The 21,827-nt window shown below is 41.3% G+C and overlaps 1 protein-coding gene across 11 annotated transcripts in view; it reads left to right on the top strand.

The window, feature by feature from the left end:
• Positions 1-21,827, top strand: part of LOC115115787 (paired box protein Pax-6) — a 39,536-nt gene that overhangs the window by 15,436 nt on the left and 2,273 nt on the right. Inside the window, exons 1-14 of one of the 11 annotated variants that reach the window (XM_065012271.1) lie at positions 1,039-1,191; positions 7,348-7,506; positions 10,266-10,320; positions 10,607-10,660; positions 11,611-11,634; positions 14,212-14,342; positions 14,681-14,722; positions 14,813-15,043; positions 15,587-15,752; positions 19,824-19,982; positions 20,132-20,214; positions 20,349-20,499; positions 20,895-21,007; positions 21,386-21,521. In XM_065012271.1, coding sequence (XP_064868343.1) covers positions 10,648-10,660; positions 11,611-11,634; positions 14,212-14,342; positions 14,681-14,722; positions 14,813-15,043; positions 15,587-15,752; positions 19,824-19,982; positions 20,132-20,214; positions 20,349-20,499; positions 20,895-21,007; positions 21,386-21,521 — 1,249 coding nt within the window. In that variant the 5' untranslated portion in view covers positions 1,039-1,191; positions 7,348-7,506; positions 10,266-10,320; positions 10,607-10,647. Of the gene's footprint in view, positions 1-1,038; positions 1,192-7,347; positions 7,507-10,265; positions 10,321-10,606; positions 10,661-11,610; positions 11,635-14,211; positions 14,343-14,680; positions 14,723-14,812; positions 15,044-15,586; positions 15,753-19,823; positions 19,983-20,131; positions 20,215-20,348; positions 20,500-20,894; positions 21,008-21,385; positions 21,522-21,827 lie in introns of those variants that run through there. The other 10 variants (XM_065012266.1, XM_065012267.1, XM_065012265.1 and 7 more) reach the window with 10 other exon arrangements.

The raw sequence follows: 21,827 nt of genomic DNA, 5'->3' as shown, positions 1-21,827 counted from the left end.
TATGGACCAATAATACATCAACTCCGCGCCACTGCCAGTGAAGATTGTAAACGTATCAACATGTGCACATAAAGAAGAAGAAAAAAGGTTTTAGGATCCCTTTATAAAACGACTAATGTAAAGGGGAAAGTGATCATTTTCAGGTTGCTATATATACCTTGCTCTTCACAAACAATTCTAAAATGTTATTTTATAGCCTCTTCTCCGAACGTCAAGGCATGACAGAGGTGATACCTTCACTAAGCCCTGAACTTGTAGAACAATAAGTAGGTTACTGTGTTGATAAAAGAAAATATGAATTTTACACATTGACCATGTTAGTGAAATATTAATACTTTCAATATCTATTTAAAAAGTGGAAATATTTCCACATCGACGGGACATGATTTTCCAACACATGTTGTTTAATGCATGACCCTCCGATGCTTCCTCCGCCCTCAATTCAACATGCTTCAACTCCTAGATCACCAACAATACTTCAGCTCCATGCGGACTTGTTTTTGTTTACTTGTAGGTCTTTGTGCGGTGTACTGCAAGTCAGCTTTTAGCAAGTACTGCCTTATAATAATCTGATCCATGAAAGCTGCGACCCCATAGGCTATACAGGCCTATGGGATTCCATTTGCCATTAATGACTTAATGTGTCCATTAGTTAATGGTGCACTAGTAAGTATAAAAGTCCACATTCTAAATTGTCCTACTTCTATTTTGCACATATGTTCCCATTTTAACCTATCAAATAATTTTCTGAAACTTTATACATAGCATAATGTTCAAATTCCATCCAATATAACATCTAATCAAGTTGCAAATAGATTTAAAATGTTTAAAAATCTAGCCTTTCTTTCAGTCAAAGTTAAAGACAATAAAGATGGTGGGTTGATCGAATTGTGGCGGGTGCATGTGCTCGGTATAGAACTTCCCCCATCCCATGCCTCCGAAGGTGACGTCGGACCGTCGCTCTAGCCAATCACTGCCAAGTTGAGGCTGATGCTAAGGGAAAGTTGGTGGTAAACGAGGCAGTCTTTTTTCACTCTCATTGACATTTCAACTCCGCGGCGGATCCGAATGTAATCTGGACCCATAACTTTATCTTGATTTGTTCCAGTGACAATTTGGAGGGTGAAGGAGCGAGTGCTGGTATCAGCAGGATATCGGTCAGAGGTCTGCGCCCTCTACAACCTACATCAGGTGAGTTTCACCGCATCAGGTCATTTATACATTTCACATTTCAATCGGATTCGTTATCACCCTACTGGATGTTTTGAGTGCTTTGCACATCGGAGTTCTTTCTTCGCTTCGGATTGTCAAAATATATAGAAGGATTTCGTTGTCTATGCTGGGTATTCTATCTATACTGTGCGCACCCGGGATGGTAACATCAGTGGTCTGCTTTGTTGGTGTTGCCAAAGCTTACAAACTTTAGAATGCATCTGATGTTTATGAAGGTGTTTGATGGATCCGTGTGGCTATACAGAAGGCTGAGTTTAAATCTAGATAGTTTAACGTGGCTAATCTCAGTGTTACTGGAGGTAGTGTAAACACTGTTGTGCATGGTCTTTTCGTGGGTCATGCGACTGTGCTTTTGCTAGTATCGTAGCGCAGGAGTTGATGACTCCGGTAGCGTGTAATTAGCGATCTTCACTGAGGTAGAAAGTAAGACGCGCTTACACAAGTCTTGTTATAAGCTTTAACGCGCACGGAGCTGGACATCGATATTGACATTTTATATTACTTACACTGCGATTGACGCTTTGTAATTCCAACAGTTTAGTATGAGTGATATAAACCATCCAAATGGTAATTGTGCATATTTCTTAAATGAACAAATAGCCTAACAAACCTACACACATTTTAGTCTGATTATCACGAGACTACGTTATATAATTATCATGAGTCTACGTTATCACGAGTCTACGTTATAGTCTACGTTATATGCTTACTTTTAGCTCAAGTAAGTTATTTGAAAGTTACCCAATTTAAATAGAAACTTTTAAAGAATAATTAAGGCAAATAAAATGATAATGTAGCTTTAAAATTGTTCACCGTTGTTTGAAAATGAGGTAGCCTAAGCTTTAGATCGTTAACTGAAATAGGGTTTTCAATATATCAGACATGTTCTCGTCTTCAACCGAAGTTATAGGCTTGCTCCTGTGCATTTTATAACATGCAATTACAGTGTGTTCCACGGTCCATTTCGTTCGAGCTGGTCGTTAATAAGTGGAGTACCGAGCCCTGGGCACCAAGGTCAACCTGTCGTGTTAGTTGTTATTGGTGACCGCGTTTCTCCAGCTGCCAGACCGGGGAGGAGCGCTGTGACACCATCACCTCCGAGCAGACCGTCTCCTGCCAGGAGAGGGCTTCACCGTCCATCCACACACCAACCTTCTAGCGTCCTCGCGCCACATTCCCTGCCAGACGTCAACCATGGAGCTAAATTAGACAACTGAGATTACGAATTCACCTTGTAGGATTTTTCACTTCAATGCCACACTCAGTGAAAGTTTGTTATCAAAGTTTAAGTGATGAGCTCAAGTCTATAGCTAACTTTACGCAGAGAAAGCCATTGTAATGTTGAGTACACTTTCAGCATCTTAGGCCTACGGCTGGTATTTTCACTAACACAATAATTCCCAAGTCGCTAAAAGAAGTTAGCATATTATATTAATAGAGCAAAATCAATTTTGAATCAAAGTATATTGGTCCAATACGCAGACGTTATCGCGGGTCCAGCGAAATGCTTATAAAATGATTTTTACGCACACATATATAGGCATACTGTATGTCGTGTTGACATCATTTCCCTTGCAGCCCAGAGCCTATAATGTCAAATTCAGTTCCCTCAGCTCGTAAGATAATTGTTTTGGGATGAGAGCAAACCATTATTCAACAACAAACTTTAGGTTGATCCTAAAATGTATTGTACGTATTTGTTTGCAGAATTCAGCTGGTTAGTGTGACGTGCGAAGAGGTAGAGTTATGCCCTGGCAGTAAAAGACAGCTGCATTCCCGACGGCACGAGCTCCACGGCACAATATGTCACAAAAAAAGTACATTTCTGAATATCTTTGAGCCATGCAGAAACCCGAATTAGCCTGGAGTTAATAAAATGGTTGTTGGTTTAAAACAGAATGGTGTGTAGGCCGAATACATTTGTTTATTTGCAAAATATCTTTTATAAGGAATTATACGTTTTAAAATCTTATTTGGTGGAGTGTCTTCGAAGACATTTCGTTTTGTCGTATTTTCTATGAAATAACACAAATAATAATAATAATTATTGTAACAACACCACATTATTATAGATAGGCTAAATATGTTATAACAATATATAGCTTAGTCTAAATAATGTTATCTCCAATAATATTGGAGTAATTCAGTGCAAATGTTAATGCCAATGTAGGCTATATTTGAATGTCATTAGGCAGTAACTATAAAATAATTAATATATTAATTAATATCCCTATTATTATATTTTTCTAATCAAATGTGTTTTAACCACCAAGGATAGTTATTAACTTTCGAAAAAATATGAAACAATTGGCAAATGCATTCATTTTCCATTTATTCTACGCTCATGCAATTTTGTCTGCTTGGCCCAGACTTTGTACTGTAATAGGCCTACAGAAGGAAGGGTCAGTGTCCTGAAGTCGCTGAATGATGACAGCTCCCTCCCTCTCATGGAAGACTCGTCCGCCTGCCTGCTCTACAATTAGAGAATTATTGAGATGATAAAGCTCTCTCTGTCGGTCCCAATGGCTCAACGGTCCCCATGTCCCTCAAATCTGGAATCTGGATAAATCAATGGAGGCCAGCGCGCCCCTCTCCGCTTTGTTGATGTTTTCTAATAGACCTCCTTCTCTCGCTCTCTCTCTCTCTCGCATGACGTCAGCCGTGTTCACCCCTCCTCCCTCCTATGATTTTTTTTCTCCAAAGTTTTTAGAGGGGCCTCAAAGACCACTTTGCCTCAGGGGAAAATAGCGACAAGATTAGGATTTCTTTTCAGGTCCTTTGGCATTGCTGCTAATCCGAATTGGGCTAATTGCTAGTCTGTATACAGTTACTCGTTTTACTACATTTTCACACTTACCCTGAAGAAGCTTCCCCTTAAACAGATAAATATATATATTTGCACTTCAACGAGCATGATCGTTCAAAAGGAATTATTATTTATTGCTATATTTGATCCGGAACTTTAAGTGAATCAAGAAAAACTAAACGTTTCGTGAGTAGAAGAATGGAGACAACGCATATAGCACTCGGAGCGGATTTACTTTCCCAAATAAATCAATAATCTATTGGACGTATAGGCTATTGTCTGCAGAGAAAACAACTCGACACACTCATCAGGGATTCTGTCTTTCACTGAAGCGGGTTAGTAGTGAATTTTCGTCAGCTGCAGACTGCTTACAAGGGGATGGCTATTAAATTAGAATTACAATGTGGTGTGGTTACATATAAATGTCACTACTAGCAGTGTCCTTCGTAGAGGCCTATATTTTGCCTGTAAATTAGCATCAATTTGATGTTATTCACTTTTTAAAGTTAGATTAGCCTAAGCATATTTAAATGCATATACCAACATAATTCAAAGTCGGTTAAAACATTATTTTTTATGATTCGTTGAAAAACAAACATTAGGCTACACTTTCAACAACACGAATCACGATTGTGTGTGCAGGATTTTGCAAATGTGCATTCATTAAATCAAAATAAATATTGTAATATTGTAATTAAATAGGCTTAACTATGTTGTCATGCATTTGGGTTATAAGTGTTTGCCCTGGCACAAAGTGTTGTCATGCATTTGGGTTATAAGTGTTTGCCCTGGCACAAAGTGTTGTCATGCATTTGGGTTATAAGTGTTTGCCCTGGCACAAAGTGTTGTCATGCATTTGGGTTATAAGTGTTTGCCCTGGCACAAAGTGTGCGCCTGCTGTAAGTACAACATTTCCATTCTATTCTGAAAGTATCAGGTGCAAAGTTTGGCGAATCTGGCGAATGTGGTGAATGTGGAGAATGTGGAGAATCTGACCAATATAGTTGATTTGTTTTCCATTGTGCACAGTTCCCACACCGTAAGTTCTTGCAACAACGATTTATGTAAACATGTGTGCTGGCATGTCATGCACGTGGCTGTAGTATACAACTGTTCTGCTCACCTTACTGGCTGCACAAGCACTTTTAGGTTTATCATAAACTGCCAATTCCTCTATTATCAGAATAAAGTTTCCCTGAACAAGATACTCATTAGACCATCAGGACTAATCTCCATGTACAAACACACAAACACAAACACACGACCCCAAAACAAAGTCAAACACTAGAAACGAAAAAAAGAATCTAGTCGAACAGGCCACCAGCTTCAGTGACTAAACACAGTGGAGGAGAAATGGGACAAAATGGTGGGTTAGTTTACAGCTTGTTTGGGGAGAAAGTTCTGGCCGAAGTGTTGTTCTTGTTCCTCACCGCAGGACTCTGGGTGACAGTTTGTGCTGGTCCTCGCGGCTCATTATCTCGCGCGCCCACTGAGGGCCCCATTCAGCCCCCCCCTTCAGGCAGCCTCGTTTGTCTCCTCATTGAACCCGTAGTTAGGAATGTGATGGTTGTCAGGGAGCCCTCTTTCACCTCCGAGGTAGTTTATTGATGAGCTCTGACTTTTTCACGTCAAAGGAAGTCAAGTGTAGGCCTCCCTCCATTACTTCATTTCATGCTCTGCACTCTCCAAATAAGAGCCCCATCCCATCCCCCTCTCCTCCTCCGTCTCTCCATCTCCCCCTTTTTTGTACCCCAATTTTGCTTTGGGTTGGCTCCACACATCCAAACAGCTCGCATCCCCTCCTCCACCGGCCCTGGTCCTTTGGAATAAGCGACGGGGACTCCCAGCACTGAGACTGGTGTTTCGCAAGCTACGAGTGTAAGCTTCAATACCGGCTCGGAGGGGGTTGCTTTCGGATGCGCTGAGGTGTGTCGTAATGGCCGATAATTAAACCGGCGCAGTTAGGGAGCGTGTGGTCATTGCTGACCAGTCATTTGCTTCACTTTATTTACGCGTGTTATTTGCCGTCAGGTCATAGAAGTGACGTCGCCTTGTCTTGCAAATGCGTCCATAACAAGCAGCAGAGCTTGCCTAAAAGCAGGGGCCCTTTACGCATGGCGGGGAACCGTGTGTGTGTCTGTGTGTTTACAATGTCCATGACAGGCTGAGCAGTCAGTGAAGGTGATACAAAACAGTCAACAAAGGCACGTGGTGAAAGTTTGCGTTTGTTTTCAGCGAGTAGGTGACATTAGTGGTAATTTACAAGTGTACTTAATACACAAAGTAAACAGTTTCCCCTTTAAAAGCCACAGCTGTCAATGGGGAGCCCTCCTCAGCTCATTTGTCATTAGTAGTGGCCCTGATCACCAAGGGCCAACTCACTATGCACTCCAGGGAGACACTTCACAACCATTGCAAACAGCCATGCAGAGCTGTTGACAGAAACTCAGAAACTATTTGTTTTCATGCAGACTCAAAGTAAATATGAAGTTTGTTCCAAAATTGCATTGGAACAATTAATACGTAAAATAATAGAGGCTGCACGATAGCAATACGACTAAAACAGAAGAAAACATGTATCTGTAGGCAAATTTCCCACAGAAATAGCACAGCCTACGCTCGACAACGCAAGAACGATTTGAAATCAGCTCCGTGGAAAGAATGATCCATTCATGGAGCTGACTGCTTCAAAATGCGTCCTCATCCTCCGTTTTCCCAGCGTCGTGCCCTCGGGTTTAGCTGTAAAACATGTCTGAGATTCCCACCACCACGGAACCAACTCGGCCTCTGCTGAGACCCACCAGGCCTTTGCTTTCTATCCAATGGGGATCTCCGAGGCAATCCAGTTTCTTTGCATAGTAGGGCAGGCAATATTCAGATAGCGAGGGAAAGAGAGGGAGCGAGAGAAAGAGAGAGAAAGAGGGGTATTTGCATGTGTCTGCTGATTAGTGGGTTGGGGAGACGGGTCTCTCTTCTCTCTCGCTCGGCCCCATTTCCCGCTTTGGTGGTGGGGGAAGTGTTTCCGTAGGGGCCGATGATGACAGAGGTCGAGGCAACGCACAGAGCACAGCAGACCAGAAACACATACAGTAATACACTTGTACCATCACCAATCAGCATAGGTGTGTTCTCTCTTAGCCTCCAACCCCCTCTTCTTCTCCCATTCTTTCCCTCCCTCCCCTTCTCCCTCTCTCCTTCTCTGCCCCACTCTCTCATTCGCCATCTCGCTCACTCACACGAGCGCACATTCTCGCTCACTCCGCGGTCCTGACATCTGAGTTCACTGTCAATCTCTGTCTCTTTCGCAGGGATATCCCTTCCGTCTCCGCTGAAGATCACTGGAAAACTATTGTTTCCTCTTACTGAAAAACCACCACAATAAGACCGCCCTGAATTTGTTCTCTTTCTGTGGCACGGAGAACTATTTGACAAGGACTTTTGACAGCGGCGCAGGATGCCTCAAAAAGGTGAGAGTGGATATCTTCCCAGTAAAAAATTGTCTGTGCATTTCAACCCAGTCTGCAACCCTGCAAACATATATAACTTAAAATAGGATAGATTAAATGCAGGACAATCAATAATTAAAAACGAATATATTATTATTATTATTGCGCAATATGCATCTCCCAGGCTGCAGACTAGTATCGCTACTAGGTTGGAGTTTGTGTAGCAAGTGTAACCCCTACTAGGCTGTTTATATTCCACTCATACTCTGGAGTTGTAGAGTGCGATTTGAAGCGGCATTCGGGCTGGCTTTTCTGTTTATTTTATGTGCTCTTTAATGATCGGTTGTGTTGGTGTTTACGGATAGCTTAATGCTTATTTATGACAGCAAAGAGTAAAAAGTCACGTTAGGCCGAGACAGTGATCATCGTGGAGAATGGGGAGCAATGACCCGTTGAGGAATGGTGTCAGTTTGATTCATAGACAGCGGAGTCACCCAAGCGCCTTCTCTGAAATGCTCCGAGTACACGGCGGGCCTATTTATTTTTCCTCTTGTTTGCGTACCAAAGAAAATATACCTCAAATTGAACTTTTCTTTTAAGCAAGTGAAGTATTGTGCAGAAATAGTTACAATTATCACTACAGGTATTTAAGCGTGCCTGCAACGTTTTAGAATTACAATAAAATAAAGCATAAATACATAGCCTATTATAATATTGTCATATTTATGTTTTTATCAACATAGAAAGTATATATGCACAACTCAAACATTTGTAAGATAGCGTCACGTTCACTGATTCTAAATAAATACAACTGTCAAACGAAAGTAGCTGAAAGTTAGGCCTATATTTCATTAATAGCCTAATCATAAATGTTATGGTTTAATTTGTGTGGTTAAATTAACATAGGCCTACTTCCCCTTACAAAAACGGGCTAATAACCCAGTATTACATTAAAGATAACACTAAGATGCTTAGTGCATGTAAATGCATAGTGCTCACAACTTCCTACCGAGCTATTGTTTGAGGTCGTAATGTATTTCTGCATGTGAATGTTGTGAACTCGGGATCCAGCAGCCTGAATAAGCATGTTTAATTAAGACGATTGTTGTTGATTGTTGTTACGGATTAGGTACTACTAAAGGAAAATAAATTCAGATTAGACCCTTGTTAACCTCAGCAACAACCACAGAGTTTTCGACACTAAGTAAATGATTAACTAGGCCGATGGTGTCTAATAGAGACATGCGGGACACTGCTGAGACACTGCTGAATCGCAGTTCTCCAAATATTTAGCAGAAATATTGTTTTCAAGGCAGAGAGGAATTGAGGATTAATTTTACCATTCGCCACTTCCGGGGCTGTTATGTGTATTGTTGAGAAATGTATTTTGCATTGGTGGGTTTGTACTTTTACATAGTTAAAATATTGTAATGAATGTGGAGGAATCTAAATGAATGAGTTGAGTGCATTTGCATTTAAAAAATAAAATGCATTGTTTTCAAGAGTTGTATTTAACCACTTTTGTTGTTTTCAGACAGCCTACTTCAAAGAACAGGACCTAACGTGAAAAAATATCGGATACATTTCCTCAACAAAATTATTCCTCCGTTTGCAACACAACAATTGTTACTGTTAACAGTTTTCTGATAAATTGCAAAATGGCATTGGAAACACGTTTTTGTTTTGCAATAGGCTACTTTCTCCAGAAAGTAGGTACATGTAAGTCTCACTTCTCAGGCCAATTTATGTTTCCAAATCCTAGGTTCGGGTGCAGTACACACATGCCCACAACAGGGTTGTTTTTGCGAAAAGAGACTAAATTAAACTTCAGACTATTCCTTCACCGGCCCCCTTTTTAACCGTCCATTTGAATAGGTTCTTTATTGCGTTTGTCTTTTCTGATTGAGCTCCCCACTGAGCTGTTGTATCTTTTTACAACCGTCACTAGCTACACCATTACCTCCAGATATTTAGAACAAGAAATTACTTTTCCGTTTCCCAAAACGTAACAAACAAATCCCACATTGGGCTACGGGGACCCGAGGTCGCGGTCATCCGCTGTGCCAGTGAGAAGGTGTTGTGTGTATGGTCCCGGAGGGGGCGGATGCCTTCGGTTCTTTGTATTCTGGAGTTGTTGGTACGTTTAGTGGGAAGATGTGTTGCTAGTTGTGGAGGCCGAGTTGTGCGGCCCCGGGTTTGGGTATGGTGGTAGAAAGGGGTGCATTGTTGGGACTCCGGCAGGCTTTGTATGCCGGCCTCTACCCCCTCCTGGTTGGTACTTTTGCAGAGCATTGAGGCGAGGTAGACAGCGTGTGTCACTGTACACATTGGGCGATAGGGTTTTTATAGATTTTTATATAACTAGAAACACCCTCTGTGGCCGTTGCTTTATGTTTAGGCCTGTTTATAAGCCATCAAGTAGAACAAACAAAAACAGGTGATCAATAAACCATGCAGGTGCCAACGAATAGCAACCATCGCAACTCGACGTAATTGATTTATTTTACCGTCTTCAATTAAGCCTATTAAAGTGCCCGTTTCTTCGAACTTCAGGCTGCCCAAAATAAATACATAGATAAATACAGAAATACAAATGCTCTCATATGAATAACACGCCAAATCGACAGTAGCCTATTTATTAATTACAATTCTAATTCAATAATAATTTTTATGAGACTTTACTTGTCAAATGTAACACACAGTCTTCGCTGTACTATTAGTACTAGGGCTGTACTATTAGTACTAGGGCTGTACTAATATACTGTTTTGCTTTGTCCTAGGGAGACATTAAGATTGGCTAAATTGTTTTAAGCCGAGAGTCAACTCTTTTTCCAGGCAAGTTTAATGCTAAAATATATATACAATGGGGATGTGCCAATTCACATGGATTATGGCTAAGTGGAATTTATAATTACAGAGCAACATTAAGATTGGTTTGCACCAAAGTATCCGCCCTAATTGCCTTGGAATTCGAAGTAACGAAAAGGGAAACAATACGAAATATATATTTTTTAAAAGAGAGAACATTTGTGAATTGTAATTCTTAACTTTGAAAAGCCATTACATTGTAATTATGCTGATACTGACATTGTTATCATTGTTATTTCCTTATGACGCACAGAATACCACAGCCAAGCCACGTGGGAGTCTGGCGTAGCCTCGATGATGCAGAACAGTAAGTGGATTTGCATATTTTTGTTTTTACACTTTGATACTAACCGCACGTGGAGATATGAACGCATGCAGCCACAACTACCCTTCTGTCTTTATGGTCCCCTTAACATAATTTACCCTTAACATACTCCTTAGCATATTAGCTTTATTTTATCATTTTTTCCCACAGCTTATGATTTGTTTTTAGTTTCAATATTTAAAATGGTGTGTCGCTCTTGATGTTGTTCATTTCGCCGTGTCCTTGTGTTTATATGTAATGCATGTTATATGGCCCCTTCCAGACCGCAGAGTTACTGAACATTGACAGTTAAGAGTCTAATTATATATCCTCCATTCATCTCCACAGATTGTTTTGGTTTTCTGCTATGTGCGAGAGAGAAAGAGAGAGAGAGGGAGAGAGGGGGAGAGGGGGAGAGGGGGAGAGAGGGAGAGAGGGGGAGAGGGGGAGAGGGGGTTGGGTTGAAGGGGGAGATTTTTCTTTCCGCTTGAGTTGGTATTAAATAATTGCACAGCCGTCTGCATTAGCTTTAGAGCTGACTGCCAGGGTGCGTACACTATTAGCTGGGGCGGAGAATGGGAAGGGAAAGAAGGACATTGCGTGAAAAAGTACGAATATTGATTGTCTAATGTAGACTAGTCTCCTAATGAACAGAGCCGGAGTAAGAATGGAGATTCCTTCATTACAATAACAACAGAGTAGAACTGTACATATTGGCCTAAACTCACGGCAAAAAAACAACAACATGATAAAACATGATGTTGTCTTGCATGGGCGCCATAAAGGAAAGTGACTGTGTGTTGGCCTATATTGCTTTCTAGTCTGTAGTGTGTTATTACTTGTCTGGATTGTTTATCATAATGGTCCATATGAGTTGCTGACTGGCGAAATGAACTAAACCATAAAGGATGAAAAGTAACGTTATTTTCTCTCTTGTCTTGCTGCTGGACTAGAGGTCTATGACATCTGTGATGAAGGTGTGTGGAATGATTTCCTCTGCTATTCTCCTCACCTTGATGACGTGCCTGTGCTGTAACACCTGCCTATATAGTCACATTTGAACCTGTCTGAATTCATGTACCTATAGCTAGAGCATATTGTTACCTTGTTGTAGGCCCAGGTTATATTTGCAATGCAAGTAGGGAATGTGATATTGTTCCCTATAAGGGAAAATGACAACATACAGAACAAAAGGCCTGAATGTAGGTCAGATTAAGGAGGACAATTGATACATGAATGTTTCATTGAACACTATTTATTTTGTATCATAGTTTTTTAAGCGTCTAAATACATAGTCTATTGAATATCATTTTGAACAACATGGGAAGCCCATTATGCGTCATAGAGGCCATCTTGGCATTACCCAGTGCTCTATGCGCTGACAAATGGCTTAATCACAGATGATGTTTGCTTGCCAGTTCTCCTTTATTGAGATGATGTTTTAAACGAGGCGTCGTTAAAGCTATGTACAGCCCCCTCTGCTCCTGCTTTGCCCCAAATTGATGTTAATGGGATGCTCCCCTGGCTTGGCTTGTGATTTCTGGTGCGAATGGCCGAGGAGATATCATTGGGCCCGGCTCTATGTGTTGTTTAAAGGTCGCCGCGGCCTCGGTGGCTTTTGTGCTAACAACTCCTGGGTGTATATGGAGGGGAGCGTCCAAATTGACACCATATGTTTTCCTATTAGTCGACTAGTAATAGAATACAAGGCGCATAATCAGCGCCAGCGGGCGAGATCGACGCTGCTCGCCGTGGGGAATTGGGCACATGATTAAGACTTAACCTTTGAAGAGATGAAATGACATGTGATATCCTGATATCTGACGGCTTTATCGATCCTGTGGATGTATATGATGGTTATAAATGTGTTGAGGTGACGGTGCAACCATGTAAACCCACAGCGAACCGCTGTTTAGCGCGCGTAGGCCAATTTGAGAGTAAGACGTCTATTAATTCCACTTAATCCTGGAATTATCAAAGAGCCAGAGGGATGATAATGGATTTGCTATTAATCAGGTCCACGTTGGATAAGGATCATTGCACATAGTAGCCTAAGAGCAGTGTTTAATTATGTTAAACAGATTTATTTTCACTCAAAACATGGCTTTTAATTGGCACAAAACGTGCGTAATGCGTATTGTTCCCATTTATAGCGCACATACAACGTATTCCCAAGCAGATCGCCCACTGATTGCACACAACAGGATTGTAGTGGCTGGGAGGATTTGTTGCCAAATACAAACAAGAGAAAAAAACCGAGATGTCAGATTTAATATGTTGAGAATCCAAGCGCGCCCTCGTTGTTGTGCCCGCGCGTCGCCCCTGGTCACCTTAAAACGAAGCTTCCCTCGAAGGGTAAACGAGTAGCGTCCAATTTTGTCTGAGTGATATCCAAATCCAGACAGAAAGGGTCGTTTTATCGTGCTACTATTTGTCGTGACGATGCGTTTTTCAAAAGCAGAGCTGTGTCATAAAGTGACATGCCTGCCACAAGTGCTCCAACTGATCTTTTCAATTAGCCTTCCCATGCATGATCCGAGGCGACTTCCGCCTATTTCCAGAAATTAAGCTCAAACTTGACGTGCAGCTAGCTTTATTTTAAAGACAAATGTCAGCCATCCTCATCACATTCCCCCCTCTTCTATATCTGGAGCTTATTTATGGCTAAGGAGCCTCTGCTCCCGGAGTCAATGTAGCAGGCGGCAGCGCAAGAGAAGGCAGCGGAGATCTGGAGCACAGTAAGGCACTCCGGGGAGGCATCCGTCCCACTTGGCTTCAGGTTTGCTGGCTCTTTCCATGCTTTAATCAACCTCCTTATCGACTACAACCCGCCTCTTAATTAAGTGTTTTAAAAATACTTATATTTCGATAACATTTATTGAGGTATGTTATATTTGAGGCTACCTAAATGGTTGGTGTTTTGGTGTGTTTGTGTTGAGGGTACATTGGTATGCGTGTGCGTAACAACACATTGGAATAGCGGTGAGGAGGATTGGGGGATTTAATTTCGAAGTTTGGGGATTTGAAGACGCTGAATTTGGGGTTGGTTTGCTCACTTGGCGAAATAATGCTGGACAACTCGCGTATGACTGAATTCACCTTTGGATAGCCGATTTCACCTTTAAATTGCTGATTTCACCTTTCAATGGCTGATTTCATCTCAGTTGGATGGGGACGTTTTGGTCCAGATCATTGGATGCTGTTGACACTTGCCGTGCAAGTGTGTTGATTCAAGGCTATTGCATTACAGTGACTATTGTCTAGAGTGCTGATAAGAATAGAACAATACATAACTATTAGATATTCATTTTGGTGATAATTGTACTATTGGACTATCTGCATTTCCTGTTTCATTCTAAGTGTAGCGTTTTGTTCAAGATTAATGCCTCCCCTCAACGTTATTGTTTCACCTTTGCTCTGAAAGCTAACCATCTGAAAGGAAAAGCATTACCTGACTCACGCTATTTTGTTATATAACATATTGTTGTGATCATAACCTTGTTGTTACATTGCAACCGTAGCCTATAATTGGGCTCCCCTTTGTCTCTGTTCAGGTCACAGCGGTGTGAACCAGCTGGGCGGTGTGTTTGTTAACGGTAGACCGCTACCGGACACCACCAGGCAGAAAATCGTCGAACTTGCTCATAGTGGCGCGCGGCCGTGCGACATCTCCAGGATTCTGCAGGTGACCAGGGCATTCTTTCTGTCTGGTGCAGGAAACCCTAGCTTTCAGTGTTTTTTATTTTATTTTTTCAAGCTACCACAAAATAAAACATAACAATGGGATTTAGTTTTCCTTACTGTAGCCTTTTTATTAATTTAAAAACGTTTTTCGATAATTGTTGGCTGTAAGAAGGCCAGACAAAGCCTAATTGCTTCTCATTATAATCTATATCCTATTCAAATAACATTACGGGTACCATATCGTAAGTAGGCCACCACTTTCCCCCCTAAGAATAGTTGCATTTTAGAAAGTGCACACTGTTATCCTATACCATTTAAGGCATATTTTTTTGTTTATAGACCCATGATGACTCAAAAGTCCAAGTGCTGGAAAATGAAAACGTAAGCTTATCATTGTTTGACGTAATCTTCAAAATTTCGCAACTAGTCTTAAATAATGTATGTGAATTGTGTCTATTGTTTTCTATCCAGGTGTCCAACGGGTGCGTGAGTAAGATCCTTGGCAGATACTATGAGACTGGCTCCATAAGACCGAGAGCGATCGGAGGCAGCAAGCCGAGGGTAGCCACTCCAGAGGTGGTGGGGAAGATAGCGCAGTACAAGAGGGAGTGCCCGTCTATTTTCGCCTGGGAGATCCGCGACAGACTGTTGTCGGAGGGGGTCTGCACCAACGACAATATACCCAGTGTAAGTGCAGTGAGTGTAAGTTATGAGCATGATTTTTTTTACCACCTGAAATGATTTCTCAGAGACGGAAAGCATGCATGATTATTAGCCAACCATTCAGTCATGAGATCATGACTGCGTTATATGTGAAAATCATGCATTACGTATTTCCAACAAATGGTTAGCATGAGTTAAACTTGTAGAGACATTCATACATTTCAGTATTTGTATTTGATTCGTAATTAGCTAATTTTGCACCACATAGGGCCTACATGTAAAATACAATTGACAATTATTGATGTTTATAACAGGCATATTTCCAATGTTTGGCTAGTTATTAAAATGTATTTTCTCAAAAATGATTTGGAAATGCTCTGTTTACATCTTTACTTCCAGCTCACTTGTCAGGATGTGACGTATGTGTGCGCGTGCGTGCATGTGTAAATGTGTGCACCATAGACATTAATAAGGTTTGCACGCTCACAGTGCTCGCATGCCTACACACTATACCGGCGGTGGCGCGCATTTTTCAATCATGGCAGGCGCTAATCAGACCGTTCCGTTTTGTTTGTCTTTCAGGTGTCATCGATAAACAGAGTTCTCCGCAACCTGGCTAGCGAGAAGCAACAGATGGGCGCAGATGGCATGTATGACAAGCTGAGAATGCTCAACGGTCAGACAGGAACTTGGGGGACACGGCCCGGCTGGTACCCCGGAACTTCAGTGCCAGGGCAGCCCAACCAAGGTGAACCTCAGTCACTAATAATTTGACAATGAAGAAGCATATAGATATAATTACATTTGCGCTATTCGTGAAATCATATAATTATCTCACCATTATCCGAATGTAGGCCTATAGATTCATCCATTATTTGTCAATGCATTCCGTTTGACTTTTGGAAGAAGGAGTATTAGGGTTTTTATAAACCAAATTGTTGAAATGACCTAAGGTTCCATGTAAACATTAATATCACACACGTTTTTACTATCATAAGAACAATGGATGTAATGTTATATTGCAAATGTTAGGCCTATACCCTGGCCCACAGTATATCTTCGCTTCTTTCATTCATGACTAAACGGTCACTTTACGCATGGGTTCTGGCTAGACGAGTATGACGTAACTGATTAGTGAGTAGTGTAACTTTGTAGGTAAACCTTAAGCTAAGGTCACAATTACAAATATGTTACGTAATAAACATCTTAAATTATTATTATTTGTATTTAACATTTATTTAACTAGACAACTCAGTGAAGAACAAATTCTTATTTACAGTGATGGCCTACACCGGCCAAACCCAGACGGCGCTGTGCCAATTGTACGCTGCCCTATGGGACTCCCAATCACGTCTGTAGTGACGCCTCTCACACTGAGATACAGTACCTTAGACCGCTGCGCCACTCGGGGGCCCAAGCCATAGTTTTCAGTGGGTTTTGGGCATTTGCTTATCAATCATTTAGTATGATTGGATGTCGTTTATGATTGGTCAGCATATCAAGCAGGTATTGTCAACATGTTTTGATGCCTTTGGTGGACAAAATTCCCAATTAATCATTGAGTAGTCGATTAGTGAACGGCCAATTAATCAGCAGTCTCAATGCCCACACTGTCTCCGGTGGGGATATGCGTGACAGAGGCCTGGCCTTTCAGCGGAGGTGTCCGTCCAACAACCCGCATTTCCCTCCTCTCCTGGCAGGGAAAAAAGCCTGAGGATCCGTGTGCGGGATATCAGTACAAAGGAATGTTTTCCTTCACACGCAAGGATTGGTTATGGGAACGGGTCTGCTATGTGTAATTGCTCATTAGAGAGAGCTTCGTCTCTCGTTATGGTGACATGCAGGAGTGTCTAGTTGAGGGAGACTGATGGAGAAATGTTCCACAGGAGACCCCTGGACACGGGATGACAGGCGGAGCGATTAGCCATGAAAACATGAACGTTATAAAGATAAATGTTTATCTTGTAGTTGTGTTTTTGTGCTCTAATAGACTATTGTGAAATACAGAGCCTAACAGAAATAAAGTCATTGCACCTGCTCAGGGCTGGGTATGAGAAACAGTGTTATAATTCGATACGCATCAAGATATGTTTCTGCACAGAATTTAATTTGCTTTGAACATAAAGGCCTTTTGTTTTAGTCTTATGTGGACCTAAACATTATTTTTTCATGTTTATTTTATTTGTATTTTTTAAATAATGTACAATAAACTATTGGCTTACTTCCAGAACTAGACATAGTTATTCACTATGTTTACACTGTTTGATTTAATGTCATTATTGATACTAATAATAGTAGGCTATTAATAATAACAATATCAATATATAATTAATATATATATATAATTAATAACATTAATATATAATAACAATATTATTAATAATAATAACAATAGGCCTAATAATACTACTAATTTTTAAAGTATTTTAATGCAATATTTTTAGGCCCTTAATGCAATATTGCTTTTCAGTTTCTTCGATTGAAAATTAAATGACATGGGCATTTACATCAAATTTAATTGGGAATTGTTTCCAGGAGTTCATTTCAGGAGGCCCATAAGGTCTAAACCATACGGCAAGGGTAGGTCTCTGAGGAGAACGAAATATGGTCCCTGTCAAACAACAGCTACGCAACAGTGGCTAAAATAATGGTTACAAGGAGTGTGACAGGGCTTGAAAGGAGACGACTCTATCTAGAGAGGCGGAATAAAACTCTGTGGCAATTAATTATTTTTTCTCATTCTCTCATTTCGTTCTGATATAGTACTAAATCCCGTCTGTAGAATTTAGACCAGTCACTTTCTCTTTCAGTTTAATCTGTTTCTTAAGTATTTTTGATCGAGTCTCTGTTGGCTAAAAGGTGCCGTTATCTATTTCGGCTGTTTCTCCGTGCCACTGCCGGAGACACAGTGATACCAAAGAATGAGTTTATTTCCCAGGGCTTTTTTAAAAAGAAAACAAATCCCAAACCTAGCGTCAGTGGGTCTGGCGGAGGGATAATAGGCCGCAAATTCACTCCTTTTTGTGGATTATCCTTCGAGAAGAAAGACAAAGCGCTGAGTGGAGGGACACAGGCTGTATGAAGAAACAAGTGAATTTATTTCAAAACGATTAAGATATTTTAAAAAGAGACATTTTAATAGTCATAATTCTATTAACACATTAATGTCAACCGAAAACAAATCCAGGCAATTATCATTATGTGCTATAATTGAGCACTTGCTAGATGTCTGTGGTAGTATGTCTAATTCATGGACTATTTAGTCTAGGCTACCACAATGTTATCGACTTAAACCTCAAATATGACAGGTTCCTTATGATTCATTTGCTTACATTAACATGCAATGTCATGGTCATTTTGTGCGTATTTAAACTGTTGTTATGCAAATAATATTACAACAAATGTTTTATGGAATCTCCCAGGGGGAAACTAGCCTGGGTACCGTGTCGTATGCCAAAGATGTTTAGCGTGGCTGGAGTGGAAAGAGTGGAATGATAGCTACAAAGACTGTTACCCAGGCTAGTGGAAACATTCGATCCTATACATTTGTTTAAATAGGCCTATGGATATGTTAGAGAAGAGTAGCCTGTCGTGACTCCAGTGGTAGTACTGTGTCATGTCCGAGACTACCCAAGCTGGTAAACTCAGAACATTTGCTGTATGCAGGTGCACCTCACGAAACGACTGGTCAAACAGCGTCACACACATAAAAACCGACATTCTCCAAAAGCAGCCCTTAATTGCTTCATTTCATATGAACTTCTCGAATGGATAATGATGTGCAAAACCAAGGCAGGCATTAGTCAATAAGCCTGTTCCTAGAACAGAAGCCCATATAGGCCTACCACGGACAACCAGGAGCCGCGAAGAGATAGGCCCTATTCAGCTTGTACAGGGGGTTGCATGCTCTCTCCTCACTCATTTGTTTCCAATTTAAGATATACATTTTGACTGGCGTTTAGCTGGCCGGGGGACGTGATTAATGATGCTAGTGGATAAGGGTTAACACACTGAACTCAAAGCTCTGTTGACCGGGATCCTCGTGCGCACAATAGTTCACCAAAGCACAGAGAGAATCCTTTTGTCACCTCGTCCGATTGAGCTGCTCCATTTTCCTCTGGTGATATTCTGCCCACGAAGAGTTCGCTGTAGCCAGCTCTCGCTGTGTGCACAGAGTTTAATGGTTTCCCTTACCCCGAACGGCATTGTTTCATTGTGAAAAGCACCTCCTTCTATTCAAGTATTGGTGGTCACCTCAATGGCTATACGAAAGCCCATATGGGGACGGCCATTGAGGCATCGCAACGCTCCTAAAAGGGGGAGAGAGTTTGGGCCTGAAAGGAGTTCGCCACATCTAGTCACATTTCTCTTAACCCTTTGAGCACATGTGCCATTGTTGAGAGGTGATAAAGGATCTAAGTTCACGCAGCATTGCTGAGCAATGGTCTTTTTCCCACAATATTTTACAAATAACTAGTCGGTCTTTTATGGCTATTGATGTCTCTGAAAACAAGCAGCGATCAATATGTTAGCTAGATCATTCATCCGTCATCATTCAATGTCCATCCTCAGTCGGTGTTATGCCAACTAGGCCTACAATGACAGCGTTTCGTTATTCTTCTAACAGGTTGCTTTTAACGGGAACACACGTAAATATAATATAACTATAGAAATTCATATGGGCTATTGCGAGGATGACATGTTATTTTTCGCAGTTTACTTTCAGAACTATACAATTAAATAAACAATATATTAACGCATGCTTTTTGGAGATGTAGTAGGCAGGCCAATTCATATTTGTTTATTGATTTATTTACAGATGGCTGCCAGCCACAGGACGGTGCAGGAGAGAACACCAACTCCATCAGTTCGAATGGGGAGGATTCTGACGAGACGCAGATGCGACTCCAACTAAAGAGGAAACTACAGAGAAACCGCACGTCGTTCACCCAAGAGCAGATTGAAGCACTGGAAAAAGGTCAACTTGAATTTACAAGATATTCATATTTTAATGTAACGTCTAATTGAACGAATAGCAACATTCACCCCAGTAGCTTACACATAATTCAATTACAACAATATGTTTCATAGCCTATACTAAAGATACGTTTTCATATCGTATTCCAGAATTTGAAAGGACTCATTATCCTGACGTTTTCGCGAGGGAAAGACTGGCAGCGAAAATAGATCTGCCTGAAGCCAGAATACAGGTGAGCGGACACATTTTGAAATATGCATTGCACTGCATTCCATTAACATTTTGCTGCTTGGTTCCGAAAAAGACACACAAGAATCCATGAAGAGCCTACATACGCGACTAATGTATGATTGACGTACTGTGCAGGTGTGGTTCTCAAACAGAAGAGCGAAGTGGAGGCGGGAGGAGAAGCTCCGGAACCAGCGTCGTCAGGCCAGCAACTCCTCCAGTCACATCCCCATCAGCAGCAGCTTCAGCACCAGCGTCTACCAGCCCATGCCTCAGCCCACCACACCGGGTAAGCACCACACTCATATAACATTCCATCCATCCACAGTGGGACACTTGTCAACATTAGGAATATTTCAGTAGGTCCACCACTCATTTCAATGCCAGACAACTTAATTAAAGACTAAAATAGGTATACGGGATATTTTTCTTTGATATAAAGTTGAGTTGAATAATAACTCATCATCTGCTTCAAATGACAGTTGATGAAATAATTTTTGCAGATTTAGGCTACTTTCAATGGTTCAATTGGTTAATCATGCATGTAAGCAATGAAAAACTAAATCCCCTGAGCTACCTGTCAAAGAGGGCGTGGCTTTACTCACACTATGCTCCCTATCTGCCATCACTGAATGTATGAACTAAAACAGATTTGAACCAAACATTTCTCCTCCTCTTCCTCAGTGTCCTTCACATCTGGGTCTATGTTGGGCAGACCTGACACGGCCCTCACCAACACGTACAGCGCACTGCCTCCCATGCCCAGCTTCACCATGGCCAACAACCTGCCTATGCAAGTAAGTCCACAGCCAGGTACTAACCAACCCTGACCCTGTTCTGTCTTCGTTAACTGTGTCAACAAATGTCTAGGTTGTGTTCTCGTCTCAAATGTGCAAATAGTACAGTTACAATTGTGTTTCAAAAGCCAAATACCATTATGGCCAAGCTAGTTGTAGTCAACCTTCGTAGGTACAATGATTATGTTCTCTTCTAATCCTAAAAACAGTTTGAGGAGAAATCAAACTGTAGTCATAAACATTTCTAAATGCCTAAAGGAATATAATAGCCTGCATCCCTAGCTGGGCATTGCTGTAAGGACTGACTGACTGCTGAGCTGAAGAGGGTATATAGTTGGCTAAGCTAATATATAAACGTTATTCTCTCCCTATCTATAGCCCAGCCAGACCTATTCCTGCATGCTGCCTACCAGTCCGTCTGTGAATGGGCGGAGCTACGACACATATACGCCCCCTCATATGCAGGCACATATGAACAGCCAATCAATGACCACTTCTGGTACCACCTCAACAGGTAGGCAGAAAGTCCATTGTTTCCGAAACACGTTTGGCCATTAGCGAAAATGAACAAATCACGTTTAGTCTCTTAGCTAACTAACCATCTGCCACCGAACCTTTAAATAGGGGAGGCTGCATAGCCATACACACATTCTCTTTCTTAATTCATGCTCTACATTTCCCCATAATCCGCCATTTTCTTTTTTCTCTTTGATCAGACTACAGACACATACTGTACCTCTACGTTACACACCATCTCCTGACATTCTAATCTTAGTGCATGAACGCACCCCATTCCATTCCAGCTCAACGTCATAATGTC

Source organism: Oncorhynchus nerka, linkage group LG27 (assembly GCF_034236695.1).
Source record: "Oncorhynchus nerka isolate Pitt River linkage group LG27, Oner_Uvic_2.0, whole genome shotgun sequence".
NCBI classification, from domain to species: Eukaryota; Metazoa; Chordata; class Actinopteri; order Salmoniformes; family Salmonidae; genus Oncorhynchus; species Oncorhynchus nerka.
Note: the sequence above shows the minus strand (reverse complement) of the source record. Positions and strands in the feature narration are given on the sequence as shown.